Source organism: Metopolophium dirhodum, chromosome 1 (genome assembly GCF_019925205.1).
Source record: "Metopolophium dirhodum isolate CAU chromosome 1, ASM1992520v1, whole genome shotgun sequence".
Lineage (NCBI taxonomy): Eukaryota > Metazoa > Arthropoda > Insecta > Hemiptera > Aphididae > Metopolophium > Metopolophium dirhodum.
In genome coordinates, this window is record NC_083560.1 from 38869275 (window position 1) to 38888944 (window position 19670).

Sequence of the window (19670 nt, forward strand, 5' to 3'; positions counted from 1 at the left end):
TACATGCGGAATGTCTTGATTTACCACTGTAAAATTGTCTTCAGTAAGTGTTGACGTTATCTCATTTTTTGAATAATCAATTGCTATCTTGTTATCCTCTAAAAACTCCTTACCTAAAATCCCATCATGAGGTATTGGAAAATTATTATTAACAACTTGAAACCTTACTTGTCTTTTTTCTTCTCCAAAATTTATCATTATATTTACTGACCCAATTGTGTTCACAAAATATTCATTAATCCCTTTTAATCGATATAAAATTCTTTCGTTAACTTTTACGTCATCTTTTAATGACAATAATTTTACTATATTTACTTCGCTCCCTGTGTCAAGTAAAAATCTTGATTCCTGATTAACGAATTCCGTAGCCTGACATATAATGTGATCTTTAAAAAGTTGAGCCTTTAATTTAAATGCTCTTGAAATGTTACGGCTGTTGCTTTGATTTCCTGGACCGATCGTTCGCCGCTCTGAATCGACCCTGTCTCGTTTCCCGAAGTTGATGGTTCTGACATTGAACTTGAATTTGCCTGACTAGCTCTTTTCTCATTGTTGTATTTTAATTTCCTGCATACTCCAATTTCATGACCTAGTTTCTTACAATATTTACAAACAATTGTCTTGTTATTAATCGCACTATTACTTTCTGCAGTTTGCCGATGAATATTTGCTGACCAATTGTTTGGTTTTGAATTTTGCCCAGTATTCGTAACCCCGTTCTTTTGATTCTCTTGTGGCTGTTTTATAAATTGATGATTTGATCTTGACCTACATACCTTGGCCATGTGACCTACTTTGCCACAGTTGAAACATGTAATTTTCGCTGTATTTTGCTTCGGCATTTTTGATTGTGTTTCCTTATCTGATTTGTATGACATTTCCTCCTGTTGAGCCACCGCAAATGCTTCCTCTATTGTACTCGGACGACTTGCCTTTACTAACATTTTTATAGGCTGTCTTAGTCCTTCAATGAAAATACTTAATGTTTGAGTTTTTAAAATTCCCTCTATGACTTCTGCCACTGCTGCAGTTTTATCTTTGGTTTGAACATTCAACGTCAAATGAAATAGCTTTTCTAACCGGCTATAAAATGTACTAATTTCTTCATCATATTTCTGACGAGTTGTGGTCAATTCTAACATCAAATGTGTGGAAGTATGTTGTGGTTCAAAACAATTTTTTAACTGTGTTTTCAATTCTTCCCATGAATTTATTTTTTTAAATCGGACAACCTGAGCTGCTTTTGCTGTTAAATTTGCAACTATTGCCCCTAATATTATGGGTTTTAACTCCTCACTAATGCATGAAAAAGCAAATTCTGATGACTTTATGAAATTATGTAAGCCTTCAGAGTCTTGTTTGTCAAACTTTGGTAATATTCGAAATGCTGCCTCTAAAGAAGTAATTACACTCATATTTACTAATTCAGTACTTGATTGACTCAAATTTGGTACAAAACTGTATGATTCAGTACTACTATCAAAAGAAATATTTTCCTTAACAATGTTTGAACTTAATTCTGCTGGTACTCCTAACCGTCTACGCTGTATTGGCAAATGTAATGTGTTTCTACTGGTGTCAGGATTTTGAAGTCCTAATAAAGTACTCTGATTCTGCACTGTATTTTCTACTTGGTTACTAACGCTATCCCTACCTAATGTCGTTTGACTTGCCCTACTATCATCTGAATCAAATGACCTATCTGGGACAAATGTTTTGTCTTTACTATCGCTCTGTGTTACGCTACTAGTACTACCACTGTTCGCGCCGGCGGTAGCGTCGTAATAGTCCGTCCACACCGACCGATCACACACACACACACACACCGCAAGTTTTGTATTTATTATTTTTATGTCAATTGTGTCGTCCGTGAATTATTATGTAATAGATAAATGTAGATAATGAATTATGTAATGCAGCCGCCGACGGCTCGCTGTGTGGAAGCTTTAACACGGCCGCCGGAATAGTCAGTCTATCCCGTTACGCCAACGCCGAAATTACGCTAATCGCCGGCATTTTATTAGATACATTTTTGGCTCGAATTAGCGATTTCTGACAAGAACAGTGAAGCAACTAAGCGTAGTCTCCTGTCCGCTCTAAACAGTATATTTGACCCACTAGGATTCCTTGCTCCAGTGTTGGTAAAAGGAAAAATTTTTCTGCAGCAACTATGGCTCGTTAAAGCAGATTGGGATAGTTCATTGTCTGTTGAAATAAAACAAAAATGGTACAATTACTGGTCAGACCTCAGTACGCTTAAAACACTGGAAATTCCAAGAAAGGCAGTCGCATGTGCAGGATTAAGGACCGAGTTTACGGCTTTTGTGATGCATCAGAAAATGCCTATGGTGCATGTATTTATGTACGGTGTAAACTGCCAAGCGGAGTATGGCAATCACGATTATTGTGCGCATCTACTCGGGTCGCCCCTCTCAAGGGAGCTACAATCCCTAGATTAGAATTGGGAGGAGCCCTAGTACTGGCTGAGTTAGCAATGAAGGTAGCCAAGTCATGGAAGGTTGACATACATAAATTTTACCTGTGGACCGATTCAACTATAGTGTTGGGATGGTTGAATAGCCAATCTAGTCGCTTGAAAACTTATGTGTCAAACCGTGTTGCACAGATTTTAGATATTACCAATACTGAGCAATGGTACTATGTGAGGACTTATGATAATCCAGCAGATGTGTTATCGAGGGGTGTGAAGGCGCAAGACTTGAAAGGCATCGAGTTGTGGTGGAGTGGACCAAAATGGCTATCTCATGAGCAAAATGGTTGGCGATTCGAACGAGTATCACTGCCAACTGGAGAAGAATTACCTGAGCAGAAAACCGTACGTTTCGTTCTTTTAACAGTGCCGTTACCAATGCGACTTGTTGATTCATGCTCAAACTGGCAACGCCTACGTCGAGCAACTGCGTGGATTCTGCGGTTCATTGAATTCATAAAAACTAAACGCACCCCACAACTAGTACGCTATCTGACAGTTAAAGAGTTAATGGTTGCTGAACAGAGACTGATAACTTATGCTCAAAGGGAGGCCTTTCCGGAGGAGCATGAAGCATTAGCAAAAAATAAGGACATTCCTGGTCGAAGCAAGTTAAGGTCATTGAACATCGGTCTAAGGTATGGCATGATAGTAGTGGGTGGTCGTCTTGACAATGCCAATCTTTCACAAGACCAAAGACAACCAATAATTCTTCCATACAATCACAGAATTACACAGTTGATATTCTTAGATTATCACATGAAATTATTGCATTGTGGTCCTCAGTTATTATTAGCGGAAATCAGGCAGAGGTATTGGCCGCTGTCTGGTAGACTATTAGCGCGCTCAACAGTTCGAAGGTGCGTGAAGTGTGTACGGAGCAAACCGACCTTTCAAATTCCAATAATGGCGCCATTACCAAAGGAAAGAGTACAATGTTCACGTCCCTTCACGTACACGGGCGTGGATTTTGCAGGACCGTTAATCATCCGAAGCGGAATCAGGGGTCGATCAGGAACAAAGGCGTGGGTATCAATATTCGTGTGTTTTTCTACAAGAGCGGTTCATATAGAAGCAGTCGAGGACTTAACGAGCAAGGCTTTTATAGCGGCCTTAAGACGATTTGTTGCTAGACGAGGCAAACCCGCAGAACTGTGGAGCGATAACGGAACAAACTTCGTTGGAGCGAACAAGGAGTTGACCAAATATACTCAACATCTTGGCAGTCAGCTAGCAAATGAAGGGATCACCTGGCGCTTCAATCCCCCATCAGCCCCTCATTTTGGAGGGCTGTGGGAAGCAGCAGTTAAGAGCGCTAAACACCACTTGGCTAGGACTACTGGAGAGGCAAAGCTAACTCTAAGTGAGCTCAGTACACTGCTATGTCAAATTGAAGCCTGCCTCAATTCCCGACCATTGACACCTATGAGCAGCGATCCTAACGACTTCACCTCACTTACCCCAGCGCACTTCTTACTCGGTGCACCTGTAACGTCGTTCCCAGAACCTGATTTAAATGGCGAAGAACCACATGCAATGCGACGTTGGAAATTTGTACAACATCTTCTTCAAACTTTCTGGAAGCGATGGCACATGGAGTACCTACCCCAACTACAGGTCCGTGGAAAGTGGACATCAGGAAGCTCCAACCTAGCCATAGACGATTTAGTAATTGTCAAAGAAGACAACCTACCGCCCTTTAAGTGGCACTTAGCACGCGTTATAGAACTACATCTAGGTTGTGACGGTAACGTAAGGGTTGTGTCCGTACGTAACTCTTCCGGTAAAACAATGCGCCGTCCAGTCGCAAAACTTTGCAAGCTCCCAATCGATGCAGAGGAGGCTGTTGAAAAATAGATTTCTCAACGGGGGGGAGAATGTTCGCGCCGGCGGTAGCGTCGTAATAGTCCGTCCACACCGACCGATCACACACACACACACACACCGCAAGTTTTGTATTTATTATTTTTATGTCAATTGTGTCGTCCGTGAATTATTATGTAATAGATAAATGTAGATAATGAATTATGTAATGCAGCCGCCGACGGCTCGCTGTGTGGAAGCTTTAACACGGCCGCCGGAATAGTCAGTCTATCCCGTTACGCCAACGCCGAAATTACGCTAATCGCCGGCATTTTATTAGATACATTTTTGGCTCGAATAGCCAACAATATTATTATACTCTTTGTAGGCGCGAATCGCCGCCAGTGTTTTTTTATTATTATTGTAATAATTCATTGTGTATTATAGGCGCGAATCGCCACAAATATTATTATACTTTTTGTAGGCGCGAATCGCCGTCAGTGTCTGTTATTATTATTGTAATAATTCATTGTGTATATAGGCGCGAATCGCCACAAATATTATATTGTTAGCATCGGCTCTAATAGCCGTTTGCATATTTTATTATTTTGTTGGCATATACCGCAACGCTAATCGTCGGGTTATTTTAAACAGTATCATATTATAACTGTACTTAGTTATTGCTATTTAAATTATTGTCTGGCTTGAATAGCCAGTGAATTTATATTATTATTGTTGTGTGTCCATTATAAAACTATTATACAGGCAAGGGTAGCAGCTGGCCAGCCGTGCACCGTCCAAATTGTGAGTTTATTATTTATTATTTATTATTATATCCTGTTGGGCCAGAAGGGCCACAATATTATTAGTCATATTTTATACCTTTATGTTGCTGTGATTTTTTTTATATTCCTTGTGTCCACAAATAATTATTTATTTTGTGTACAATACAACAACCATTTTTACCAGCAACCGTGTTATCCATTATTAAATAGAGTTACCTTTCTGTCATTATTTTATAAGCTTACACACTATCACATCTACACACTCACACACCCACCACACACTAGCACTCTCTGGTCTTGCACGGCGAACCCGTCCACTTCCTTTGAGTCGCTATAACATATATACACACAAACACAAGTCGATCGGTGTGTGAACGTTGCGTACAAGTATTGCTGTACCGGGCGCACGAGCTATAATTGTATCGTTCCCGGCGCGATCAACCACTATCGTCGCTCATTAATTAAATATAAATAGAAAAATATAGATATGCTTACAATACAATATATAAAAATAACAAACTTACAATACCAATAAATTTAACATTATCGAAGTTGTTTCTCTGTTGCCTTGAAAAAGTTGAATGCTGAATTTGTTTGGAATGCTCTGTAATTGACTGGAATGCTTTGTAGTTGACTGGAATGCTCTGTAGTTGACTGGAATGCTATGTAGTTGACTGGAATGCTCTGTAGTTGACTGGAATGCCTTGTAGTCGAATGAAAATGCTCTGTAGTTGAATGAAATGCTCTGTACTTGAGTGGAATGATCCGTAGTTGACTGGAATTATGCACCTTGACTGGTTCAATAACAATTTAACTCACCCTGATTGAATGAACGCGCCTCGTTTGAATTAATGGTTCTTTTGATCCGCTGCCACCAATGTTACAAGTCGGTTGACCGTAGCCTCGTACTTGTGGAAATTGTATATAGATTTAGTAAATAAAGTAACAAACACACGTTCAAATATTCAATTAATAAAGTTTATTGCGTTCTGAACATGTACAGTCAATGGCACTATCTCCATTCTCCACTGACCGTCTTACAATCTTAACGTTCCTTATATCTAAACTTCTGTAGGACAATCCCTCCTATATAAAAAGTGCTTACTCGCAGTTTCGGGATTGTACCTGTTTACACTAATTTACAATAATCATTTCATTTCATAATTCTAAATGTTTTATAAATACTACATTTCTAATTTGTTTACTAACTGCTACATCCTTACTTACTTCCTATGTTTAATAATACCAAATCATAACATAGGTTCTCCCAATTGTTTTAATTGTCTACTTAGATTTTCTAATTTTGAAATATGACCGGCTATATTTTCTTTTAGATCCATTATATAGCGATAGAACTTTTGTTGTACTATTGTTATGCTTGTGTCCGACATCTGTTCGTCCACACTAAGTAGTTTGTTACACATACCATTTGCTGTGACACAGTTTGTAATGTATTGTAGAGGTTGTTTATCTAACGATGTGACGATACATTTTTGAGTCTTATTATCTGCCCTTTCCCATATTGATAAATCAACGCTATTTTCTTGCTTCGTCTTCAGTTTCATTACCGATTTTCGTTAAAATTGGTTTCTTTGATTTTCCTGTTACTACATCAAAAATTTCAGCTGCATTCATGATTACCTTAATTTGAAATTTCCACATGTTCCAATTTGATGCATCTTTGAGTTTGTTGATTTCATATTGTTCGTTTTCCATATTTAAAAAAACGTAAATGTACACTATCTGTACACAAAACACGCAATTCGTTAATCAATTATTATTTTATTAACTATTCACGACTTTATTATAAAGACCTTACTACTGGGCACATAACCTGTTGAAGTACACAGATATACAGAAGTTAAAGGTAAATAATAATAAGATCGAATATATTATATAATACAATAAAAGTATAATGATACGATGTACAATAGTGTTACGAGGCGTAATATAAATCAACGACTAACTATGTATACCCGGCTACACTACACAAGACATATTATATTCTGTGTATAGTCACTGTGCTGAACTACAGTGTGAATATATTACTTATACACTACATTATATAGGGTGTTTTGTTTATAATTCCAACATATTTTACGCAAAAATCCCAAATATTTGGATGTTTCCACATTTTGTTTAACAATGTTGCATGGAATGACTCCAAATAACTGTTGGTGCGGACATCAGAACTAAAAAGTGTATGTATTTTAAAACTATTAGGTCATTTATTTTATTTTTGTTTGTTTTATATACAATTTTCATACCTGTAGACACTTATAGATGCAGCGGCAAATTGTATTAGCCAAGAATCTTGAACATAACTAAAGAGAAAAATCTCCAAACGTTGAGAAATGTTTGGATGTTGGTTGGAAAACTCAACAACTACTCTGAATCCATCGAAAATTGTGAACATACAATTGGGATGTACTTCTGCTGGCAAATGAAATAAGGCTAAGTATTTTTATAAAACATTTAAAATGTATAAATACCTATACTATTTCAAATATTCCTATTAATTTTGTGACGTCCAACGCAAATCAGAAATTGCATTAATTATAATAAGATATAACATAATCAAACAGGTCTCCGCCGATCCACGACCACCCCACCCGTATGGCCTCCACACACGCTCCCCTCATTTTAGTACTAACACTTAAAATAACAGCCACTCATTATTTAATTATCATATGTGACCACCTCTGTCACCTGTCGCCTGTTCATGCCACCCAAGATTTGCCACTCGGTTTGGTACGTGTATTGATATACACGTGTACACGTAGTTCGAACATTGTACAATAAAATGTGTAAAATAAAAAAAAAAATAAAAAAAAACACACATCATTATAGAATCAATACATTCATCACTTCGCTCAGAATCTAAAACTGGTTGCACCCATCCATGTTTCTATTGCTACTTCAAAAATTGAAACTGTGCCTTTGAAAAAAAAATTAAGTTGGAAATGGGTAAAATGAAAATACAAAAGAGAATTTTTTTACGTAGGTCTACATTGAATTTTTATTCCAATGAATTAATTTGGTACTACTAAATTTTTTTTGTATTACAGGTGTCAGGAGTTATTAAACAAAGCATATAAAGAAAACGAAATTTTCTTATTTTAGATTCTGAGTGGAACGATGAATGTATTGATTTTACAATGATGTGTGATTTTTTTTATTTTTGTGTCTGTCATCACTTTTTAGGACAGTAAAAGTGCTTGGATTTTCTTCAACAGTAACTTTTGTGATAGGAAAGTGAATCAAGTTGGCACTTTGGGGGATCAAAAGGAAAATCAAGTTGATACTCTGGGAGGTCTAAACTAAAATTTTCCAGTAGTTTTCAAAAGCGACGTGAAAAACAAAAGACAAAATAAGGATAAACGGGAATTTTTACGCAAAATCTGTTTTCGAGAAAATCGATTTTGGTGCAACTCTAAAACAAATGACCGTAGGGACACGACATTTTGACTGAATGATTATAATTGGATTTCCTATACACCATAACATTTTTCAAATATTTTGACTTATTTTGAGCTGTTTATTGTCAATTTCCATTTTTTTTTGTTTTTTTTTCTATAAATATCAATAAAATTTTATCTGTTGAGTAAAAAAGATTGAAAATTTAATAGAAGGCTCCTAGGTTATTGTTTCAAAGGCAGATGAAAAAAATTAAAAATCCTTAGTCACAGTTTTTATTTATAAGCATTTAAAGTTCAAATATTGACAAAATACGGAAATATCACGAAAATTAACAATTTATATTGAGTTGAGAATACATGAAAATTTTTCTTTTTAAATCTAAGATTTGAAAATGTAATACAAGATTATCCATAAGTTTGTCTACCTTTATCAAAAAAGAAATGTCTACAAAAAAGTCAAATTACATTTTTATAAGCTTTTGAAATTCATATTTTTACAACATTTGATATTCACTCGATTTCTCATGTAACGATTTTGCTATTTTGTTGTTATTCAAAAACGAATAACTGTAGATACATAAAAATTTTACTGAATGTTTATATTTTCATTTTCTATACACCATACAATTTTGAAAATATTTTGACTCTTTTTGAGCTGATTACGGACATTGTCAGTTTTCAATTTTTTTAGTTTTTTTTTATTTGTTGGGTAAAAAAGCGTGAAAATTTAATGCAAGGCTCCACGTAAATAGGTTATATATAAATTACATTATATATAACGTTATATATAATGTTACAATAGCAGTTGAAAAATATTAAAAATATATAGGCACAATTTTTTTTTATGAGCATTTAAAGTTCAAATTTTGACAAAATTTATCAAATTTATTGAAAATTTACAAATTATTCAGTACCTAGTTAAAAATTTATAAAATCTTCAACTTTTATAGCTGTGGTATCACCCGTATTAGACAATACGCGGTAAACCAACTATACGCCTTACCCTCGTATTCTCTAGTTAATGACACTCTCTAAAGTTAATTAGAATGGCGCTGTTAACTCGTTGAGGTACGATGGTATGCGCTTGTCAATTCTTAGGTCGTTCCTATCTAGTTGAAATGACTCAAAGATTACATATACCTTGGCACTATTCTTTTTAATAAAACCTCATTGACACATACTACGTTTAACCCGGCGCTGTTCCTATAAAAGTTAAGAACGTAAGAATGACTAAAATAATGTTTACCTCGAGTTTTCAGGTCGGAAACACTTTTATTGTATTATAACAAACATAAATAAAACACTTAGTAAATTCAGATCGCCTAGCCCGTACTACGATCGGCGTTTCACACGCACGTCGTAGCCGAATCACTCAGCGACAACGGGGGCCGTGTCTGCGCGTTCGTCGGTGTTATATAGAAAATATTATCGTCGCCTCAGCACATTAGTCAATATATTGCTTCGCTGGCCTGACCTATAACAATAATTTACAATTTAAAATATTCCCACCTGTATTACAGATATATTAAATAATATTATTTTGATGACTGTCTACAATATACGACAGTCTCCGTTGGTTTTTGGAAAAAATGCACTCATTTTTTAATGCTATTGCTACATAAAAATGTCTTATTACAAAATTAAATACTAAACTTATATTATTACTAGGTTACTGTCTCGGCTTATTCGCGTCGTTGACTATAAAATTATGCTTAAATGTTAATTTAATCTTACTACTTTAATAATTAATTATATAATGCGTGCCTAAAAATAAATAAATATGAATATAAGGTTATAAAAATGTATTGATTGGTCCTTTTGTGGAAAAATGTTTTCTTAGAGATTGTTCACAGTTTGAAGTATAATATTTTTATTTCGACAAATAGCAATACATTTTCGTTGTTTTTCTATGGTGTTTCATTCTTTGATTCTGTGGTAGTTAATTCTTCTTCTCTTCTTGTATTTCATAAGGTAAGTATTTGAATATTATCTTGCTTGTTTTCGTTTTGTCGAATTTGATTTGTAATTTTTATTCTTATATCTATATTTCTGCTTTTCAAATTTCTGTTTGGACTGTGTCTTTTTCGTGTCTTCGTACGGAACAATTTTATTTGCTATTGTTTCTATAATTTTTGGTTTATTGCTTATTGTCTACTTTGAAATCATCATATTCGCCCTTTGTCTCAGAAGATTGTTGCTACTCGTTGACTCGTGAATTTTGATTATGCTGAAAATACATTCTATTCTTTTGTTTTTTACTTTTGTAACATGTTTTTAATATTTTATTATTTTTCCTTGAATGTAATTTGTTATATTATAATATTACAATAGTTTGGTTAATATAAAAACGCCTAATGTCTTGCTATTGATTTTACTAATCTGGTGCTAAATTACATATTTGTTCCTAAAAGGGTATTACATATTATAAAATTCGGGAGAAATATTAAAGGTAGATAGTTAAATTAAATTTGTTCGTTTATTTAAAATCGTTATATAATGCATATATATAAACAATATATTATATAATGATAACGTGGTTGACAGCCTGCTTGAGAAGTTGACTTAAAGTGGTAGTGTGTACAGTGGATTGGTCTTTCGGCCATCGGTGGCCCATGGTGGTGTCCTCATAATATAGTCGTACACAACAACCGAAAAGAAAAATCAGTGTCGTGTAAACGGATAAAAGATGATACTAAACACGAGGTTGGTGTGGTTGCGTGAAAATTTTTCGTCGTGGACAGTGTTGCAATTTGCAGGTCCGGGACGTAATGTAGAATGATGGTTGATGATGAATCAGTAGAAATCGAATAAAAGAACGTTGGCGGCTGGAGCGGTCTGCTGGTCTCCGACGGTGGTTTGTTGAGTGGGTAGGTAAAAGGTATTACATGTTATAAAATCTTGAGGAAGGTTAAATTTGTACAGTAACTGTTATATTAAATCTTGTGTTTTTTGTTTAAAGTAATATTCAGAAAAATTATTCAAGGGACTTGATAAAATTTATAAGATTTTCGAAACCTTCCCGGATTTCTTTAATTAATTACGGTGGTTGAAATGTCGATTTGTCTGTTTTAAATTTAATTTCACACGGTTCTACTTGTGCGCATCCTAAGTCTAAAGGGTCTGAGGTGAATAAAAGCTTGAATTTGTTTATTGGTGTTTGTGTCTTTATACGTTGTTCATAGCTAAGTTCGTTAGGTATTTTTATTATTGTACCTTGTTTATACGTTACTTCTGTTATTTTTGTTACTATTATTTTTTTCTTTATTAATAATTTTATTGTCTGAATTAATATTTTTTATTTCGTATTTATCGCGTTTAATCGTATTTAAGTCAGTGGCAATTGCTATAACCATGTTTCTTGGTATATTACTATAGGTATTGGAGAAATTGTATAATATGACTTCATCATCACTATTTAATAATGTTGTTTCTAGAGTTATTTTTTTATTATTTTGTAGGCGCTCAGTTGGTTTTATTATATATATTGTATTTGCTTGTCTTGCATTTTTGTGGACACCTTTATTTTTGACCTAATCTTAAGAGTTATGGTAATATTTTCGTTAGATATAATTTTAATTTTATTTTTATTAATGTTGGTTGCACTAGTGATGCTTTCAGTTGTATAAATGTTTAAGTTGTGATTTACATTATGTTCGTACCATATTTCGTCCATTTTTATAGAATTATTATCGGTTTGTATGTTTTTATTTTTAAAATCGTCTATTAGGTTGTATCTAATATTAAAATCGTTTCCTAATAGTAATTTAAAATTTAGTCCTTCAACGACGTATACTTTGATTTGATATGGTGTGTGTTGATTGTAATTGTTAATTCTGTTGTTCCTATTTGTATCAGTTCGTTGTTGCCAGTGCCTGTTATAGTTATTTGGGTTTAGTGACTTGTTTATTTTTTATTAGGGAATAATCTATAAATGATATATTTGAGCCTGTGTCTATAATTGCATTTTGTTCGTTGTCGTCTAATTTTATTTTTATGGATAAAAAGCACTCTTTGTTTTCGTTCAGTATTTGAATCTACGCTTATATTTTGATTGTTGATTTTGATTTCATTTTTGTGTTGAATTAGCTGGTTTTTGGTTTCTATGGCTTTCTCGTCTTCTTGTATAGGCCGGTTCCGATATTCCCTTATGTTGTTTCCGCATATTTCACAAAACATAACGTTTCCCCCCTCGCTCCAATACTGTTCTTTGTCATCGTGGTCGTCTAGTATGTCCTTGGACGTGAACAAATATTTGCAGTCTTGACAAGATTTTGAGTACCATATTGTGGATTTGTCTGTTTTAAAATTATTGTCGGTTTTATTTTTCTCTATAAGGTTTTGTTGGGATAATTTTAAGCGATCGAAACATTCGTGTAAGAAATGGTCTACATTTTCTTCTATAGTATTAAAGTTGGGAAAAACTGTGTTTATCGTTATGTTATTGAATTGACGTGGGTTATATGTTTCTGTTATGATTCCTGGTGTCCAATGGCAATTTTTATTGAATATCCCTATGTTTTTTCTATTTAATTCCCTGTAAATTATGGCATTTGTATTTTCGGAATTTTCGTGTATTAAATATAAGTTGAAATTGAATTGGTCACAGATAAACGCTAGATCGTCATCTTTAAGATAGTAGCCAGATTTGCAATTAGGAATGCCGAGCATAATTAATAATTCTACTGTCTTTCTATACATACCATGTTGTTTAAGGCATATTCGTAGTGCGTGGGCACCACAGTCACCGTCTTCGGGTACGTTTTCCGTTTTTATGAATGAACCCGCGATTTGTGAGATTTCATTCTTTAATTTATCGTTAATTGTGTTATTGAAATTTTTTCCTAACGTGATGTTACTAGTTTGTGAATCATTGTTCTTAAAATATTTATTTTGTTTTTCATCGTCATTGTTTGGTAGTAGGCATATTAAAATTTTTATTTGCGTGTCTTGAAAAATAAACTTAATCATGATAGAAATAACTTTCCAATCCTTTTTGTCTCGTCCAGTGCAGATTTTGGGTAATGCTAAAGTAGTAATATTATTCTCTATACAAAATTTCCTAGTGTTAGCTAGTGTTTTAAAAATGTTAAAGTACGCTGGTTTATCGTAATATCCATTTTTTGTTATGAGATATAGAACCCATTGTCTTCCGTTTTTAAAATAAGCAATTTCGGTCAATTTTAGATTCTGAGCGAAGCGATGAATGTATTGATTCTACAATGATGTGTGTTTTTTTTTTATTTTTTTTTATTTTTTTTTTATTTTTGTGTCTGTCATCACCTTTTAGGACAGTAAAAGTGCTTGGATTTTCTTCAATAGTAACTTTTCTGATAGGAAAGTGAATCTAGTTGGTACTTTGGGGGGTCAAAAGTAAAAATTGCCCAGTAGTTTTCACAAGCGACGTGAAAAACAAAAGAAAAATTAAGGAAAAACGGGAATTTTTACGCAAAATCTGTTTTCGAGAAAATCGATTTTGGTTTTTGGTGTAACTCTAAAACAAATGACCGTAGGGACATGAAATTTTGACTGAATGTTTATATTAGCATTTTCTATGCACCATAAAATTTACAAAATATTTTGACTCTTTTTGAGCTGTTTACGGCCATTGTCAGTTTTCAATTTTTTTAGTTTTTTTTTCTATAAATATCAATAAAATTTTATCTGTTGAGTAAAAAAGCTTGAAAGTTTAATAGAAGGCTCCCAGGTTATTGTTTCAAAGGCAGATGAAAAAAATTAAAAATCCTTAGTCACAGTTTTTAATTATAAGCATTTAAAGTTCAAATTTTGACAAAATACGAAAAAATCACGAAAAATAGCAAATTATTTTGATGAGAATTCATAAAAATTTTTCTTTTTAAATCTAAGATTTGAAAATGTAATATAAGATTACTCATAAGTTCGTCTACCTTTATCAAAAAAAAAATGTCTACAAGAAACTTAAATTAAATTTTTATGAGCGTCTGAAATTTATATTTTTACAACATTTCATATTCACTTGATTTCTCATGTAACAATTTTCTTATTTTATTGTAATTGAAAAACAAATAACTGTAGATACTTGAAAATTTTACTGAATGTTAATATTAGCATTTTCTATACACCATAAAATTTTGAAAATATTTTGACTATTTTTGAGCGGTTTACGGACATTGTCAGTTTTCAATTTTTTTAGTTATTTTTTCTATAAATATGAAAAAAAATTTTTTTGTTGGGTAAAAAAGCGTGAAAATTTAATATAAGGCTCCTGATATATCGTTCTAATAGCAGTTGAAAAATTTTTAAAATACATAGGCACAATTTTTTTTTATAAGCATTTAAAGTTCAAGTGTTGACAACATTTATCAAATTTATAATTTATCAATTATTTTGTAGTTAAAAATGTATAAGATGTTTAACTTTTATGGCTAAGGATTGAAAATTTAAAACAAGGCTCCACGTAAATAGGTTATATATAAATTACTTTATTCACAATAATATCATCAAAAATACTTGATAATATCATAGGCTGACTGACCGTTTTCGCTCAGAATCGTTTTTCTTATACAATGATATTATATCATTGAATTCAAATTTAACACCATCCATTACAGTGACCCACCTGTAACCTACTGTGCAGCAGAGTGACATCCACTTATCCACCTTTTTTGATTTGTACCAATTTTCTACAAAATGAATATAATTGTTTTTTTCAATTTTTTTATCTTTGTTAAATTTAGATGTGTCGAGTTTTAAATTAATATTATTGTTTCCCCGAGGTAGATATTCCAATTTTTCTCTTAGCTCGGGTGCTATTCGTTTTTTGAAAAACTGCAATCGTTTGCTTAATGTCCTTTTTTATTGCATTTGTAGCATGTTATGTTTTGTCTTCCATTAAATTTTTCCGGTGTTGAGTATCTTTCTCTGCTGTTGTCCCTACTGTGCTGTTTTCTATTTGCGTTATTTCCACGATTTCTGTTGTTATATATTTATATTATTTATATATATTTCTGCTTGTATCTCTGGACCTGTTGTAGGAGTTTTTCCTATTCCTTGAATAAGACCTATCTCTATTATTGCTCATTTCTCTGCTGTTATCTCCGTATTTATGGTTATTATATCTATATTTACTACTTTCTCTGAACTTATAGTCGTTTTACCCATCGGGATAAGGTCTCTTTTCCCTATAATTGTTCCTGCCTTTGTAATCTGACTTGTCTGGATATGGACTTCTGTCTTTGTTGCGTGATCTATCTTCAAAATTTACTGTCTTGTCGTATTTTTTTAAATTGTTAATTTCGGTACATAGTTAATTGATCAATTTTGTTTTTATAATAACTGTCTATTCCTTCTAATTTTGTATTTAAACGTTTAATTTCTTGGTTGCTATCCTTTGTTTCGGTATTTAATTTCATTACTTGTTTGTTCAAAATGTCCGTGTATTCTCTAAGTCCTGAGCTTCTTGAATTAATTCTAAATTGCATAAGTTCATATTTTTTTAAATTTTCTTTTAACTTTTTTAAGTTACTGTTGTCGTGAAGTGAAATTGCGTGTAATATAGGTTCCCCAATGCCTTTTAGTATGTAAACACAAATATCTTCCTCTTTCATATCCTTGTCTACTTGACTACATAAATATTCTATTTCCGTAACAAAACTAGAAATTGATTATAAGTCGTTTTGTTTCCTATTTTTTAATTTGTCTTTCAGTATTATAGAGTATCCTATTGGTTGAAATTCGTTTATGAACTCACTTTTTAGATTTTCCCATGACCAGTTTCTTCCTTTGTTTTCAAAGTTTTGTAAAAATTTGTGAACAGTATCTTTCAGAAATATTGATAAGAATAACATTTTTTCATTGTCATCCCAATTGTTTATTTGAGCTGCTTTTTCGTACTGTCTAATAAATGTTTTGATGTCTCCTTGTCCGGAAAAACTATCTGGTTTAAATATCATTTTTTCCATTTTGTGTTTTGGATTTTTATTTTCTAAAATATTTAGTTTTTCAGGTGTGTTTTCTATTACAAATTGTGAGTTGCTAAAGAAGGTGGTATTTAAGTTCAATTCAGTTTTAATTGGACTTTCGATATCTTCGTATATGTGTTCTTTTTTTGTTGATTCGTTAGGATTTAAGTTTATTAAATTATTATAATTATTGTCGGAGGTTTGCTCTAAATTATTTTGATATAAGGTATTACTAGTGTCTAAAATTTTTTCTGCCTGAATTATTAATTTATTTGCGTTAATTTCTAAATCGTTAGTTATATTTTTAATGTCGTTTGTAATTGATTTATTTTTAGTACTATTACTTGTTTCCGGACTTGAATCGCTTAAGTTACTTTGTATGAGTAAATCTTTAATGTCGATCATCTTTTATTGAATGTTCTTGAAGTTCGTGTTTTTGTGATTCGCTTGAGGTTTCTTCAATGTCATCTAATTCTGTGATCCATTTATAATATTTTGATAATCTAGCCCTTAGATTATCTACGGTTTCTACGTTTTTCAATTGTTAAGATTTGCATAGGTCAATAAGTTCTGATTTTTTATGTGAATAAATATCTGTTAATTTAGTAATTTTCGAACCTAAGGCTATAAGCTTCGTTATTCTTATTATATTAAGATTTAATTGAATTAAAGAAAAATTTTGTAATGAAAGAGATTGATTTCTATTAATATATTTATACTTAACAATAACTACTTAATTTTTGAATAATTTAAGAATTAAATTAAAATGTATTTTTTTTTTTTGAAATTAACTAAATACAATTTTGAAAGATGAACGAAAATTAAACTAATAAAAAAATTATTTAAATTATTAAAAAACTAATCTACAATCCTTATAATAATATGTAAGTATATTACAAAACGTTGCTCACCTTGGCGTGTATGTGTAGACGCACGGTTAGCAAAATTGTACTCCCGCGGCTTAAACGTTGTCTTGTCGGTAAGACAAAAATCGACACTGGTGTTTTTTACAAAGTCGGGGAATCCTAGGGTTGATGGTGGAAAGAGCGAGTCTCATATCGTCTTCTATAGTTATTTTTGTGAGTCTGTTGCGATTTTTGTTTTTATATTTGTTAGTGCACTAAAGCCATGCTCACATAACCAAGACGTAGAAAACTGAAGGAGCACTTCAATAGCCTTTTTCGATAATCGAGGGTATTCATTGTTAAGAGCCACCCAAAAGCTGTCTAGCGTGACCTCATTAAACTTAACTAGAAGCGTTCGGTCGTTCTTCAATTCCACTGCTTCCTGTTGTACCTCACAGTCATCTGTTTGTACCATGGAAGTAAAAGGATTCCGAATCTAGTCGTAGTGTTCAACGTTTAAGTCTGGAAAATAATGTTTCATAGACATTTGTAAAGTCTGTAAGTGACTTCGTATGATTTTTAGAACGGTAGGACTGGAGTTTTCCTGGCCCGTAAACAGTGGAAACATAGTTGTATTTCCTTTATCCAAGTTTGCACACCACACGGACATTTTTTCTTGAAAGGCTGAAATTTTGTCGGTGGAAGTTAAAATATTTTCTGATGGTCCTTGCAAACTAGAATTAACCTGGTTAAGATATTGAAAAATATCAGCTAAGAATGCGAATTTTGATATCCAGTCGTGGTCTTCCAAATAACATGTAAATTCATTGTTCTCCTCTTCCATGAAAAACAGCAAAAGTTCCTCTTTCAATTCATAGAGACGTAACAGAACCTTTCCTCTGGATAACCACCTCACTTCGTTATGGTACAACAAATTTGTGAAATCAGCATCCACTGATTCACAAATTTCGGCAAAAATTCTACTTTTTAGGGGCTTTCCTTTAATGTAGTTGACCATACGAACGGAATTACTCAGAACAGAATTGAGTTCACTACCCAACGTTTTTGTCATCAGCACTTCTCTGTGGATGAAACAGTGGGTCTTAACGATTAATGGATTTTTTATTTTAGCCAGTGTAACAAATCCCTTGATACTCCCAGTCATACTTGGAGCTCCGTCTGTGCAAATTCCAACACAGTCACTCCACGATATTCCATTATTTTCAAAAAAATAATCGATTGTTTATTTTTTATTTATTTATTTATTAAATTTTTTCTTTTCTTGTTAAAATTCTGCGTCACCCCTAAGCTAGGTCCACGTCACCCTAAAGTGACATGTCACCCCGGTTGAGAACTACTGATTTAAAGATACATTTTAATTGATTTTTGATTTAATACCTAATTATTTAGATAAACAAATTTAAAGAAAATAATTTGGAAATGATCATATATTTAGCTTTTGCTTTCTATTGACATACTCAATGCAATTTAGTGGTGGGAAAGTGAATATATAGCATCAATTGTAGAGAACCTATAAACATTATAATTTATTATTATTCATATAATTGTTATAAATAATAATAATTAATAATTATAATAATTTCAATTACCTATTCAATATGTTAGAAATAATTTATGACTTAATGTACAATTTTCTCCAATTATTATATACTGTCATATCAATAATAAATAATATTTTTTTAATAATTTATAAACTTATAAACAAATTGAATAAACGATATTATTTAGAACTAGCTGATCCCGTGCACTTATTTGCCCGTTAAATGTACCAACTCTATATTATGACTCAAACTTTGTTCAATTTGTTATTTAATATTCGGTGTATGGTGTTCAAAATACATCTTAACATTTCTGTTACTTACTTCTACTCTTACTTAATTCCACTTACAGTGGATTAATATAATCAATTTATACAAAATCCTATTCTAACGTAACCGTACTAAAATCCGATGAATAAAAAAACAAATTTAACCCTTTGTAAATTAACCTATCTTCTTCCCAGAGGTCCAATCTACCCACAAACATTAATTTGTATATAAATATAAAAATCTAACTATATAAATACACAGACTATAGCTATACAGACTAAACTCTGGAACTACTTAATAGATCTTCTATATTATAAATGTCTTACTTTTTTTTTTAAACGAAAGAGTATTTCACGAAGAAGGTTTATATAAAAGAAAATTTTAGGAAAATCCACCTGTGTATAATATATTGGTTGCTATTGGTTAATCGGGCATATTTGTTGATTTGTATTATTGTCTTTTATCAATATACATATAAGATCTAATAAGTAGTTCCAGAGTTCAGTCTGTATAGTTATAGTCTGTGTATTTATATAGTTAGTTGGTAGATTAGACCTC

The 19670-nt window shown here is 32.5% G+C and overlaps 2 protein-coding genes across 2 annotated transcripts; one reads left to right on the forward strand and one right to left on the reverse strand.

The window, feature by feature from the left end:
- Positions 1–2290: 2290 nt before the first annotated feature.
- LOC132938036 (uncharacterized) lies at positions 2291–4348 on the forward strand. The gene has a single exon (XM_061004702.1). The coding sequence runs from the start codon at positions 2291–2293 to the stop codon at positions 4346–4348; it is 2058 nt and encodes a 685-aa protein (XP_060860685.1).
- Positions 4349–17779: 13431 nt separating this feature from the next.
- Positions 17780–18448, reverse strand: LOC132938043 (zinc finger BED domain-containing protein 5-like). Its single transcript, XM_061004713.1, has one exon. It carries the CDS (start codon positions 18446–18448, stop codon positions 17780–17782), a length of 669 nt encoding a protein of 222 aa, XP_060860696.1.
- Positions 18449–19670: the final 1222 nt, after the last annotated feature.

Excerpts from the sequence above, each read along its gene's own strand:
- LOC132938036 (XM_061004702.1), top strand. The coding sequence starts at position 2,291 with ATGTGCAGGATTAAGGACCGAGTTTACGGCTTTTGTGATGCATCAGAA.
- LOC132938043 (XM_061004713.1), bottom strand. The coding sequence starts at position 18,448 with ATGACTGGGAGTATCAAGGGATTTGTTACACTGGCTAAAATAAAAAAT.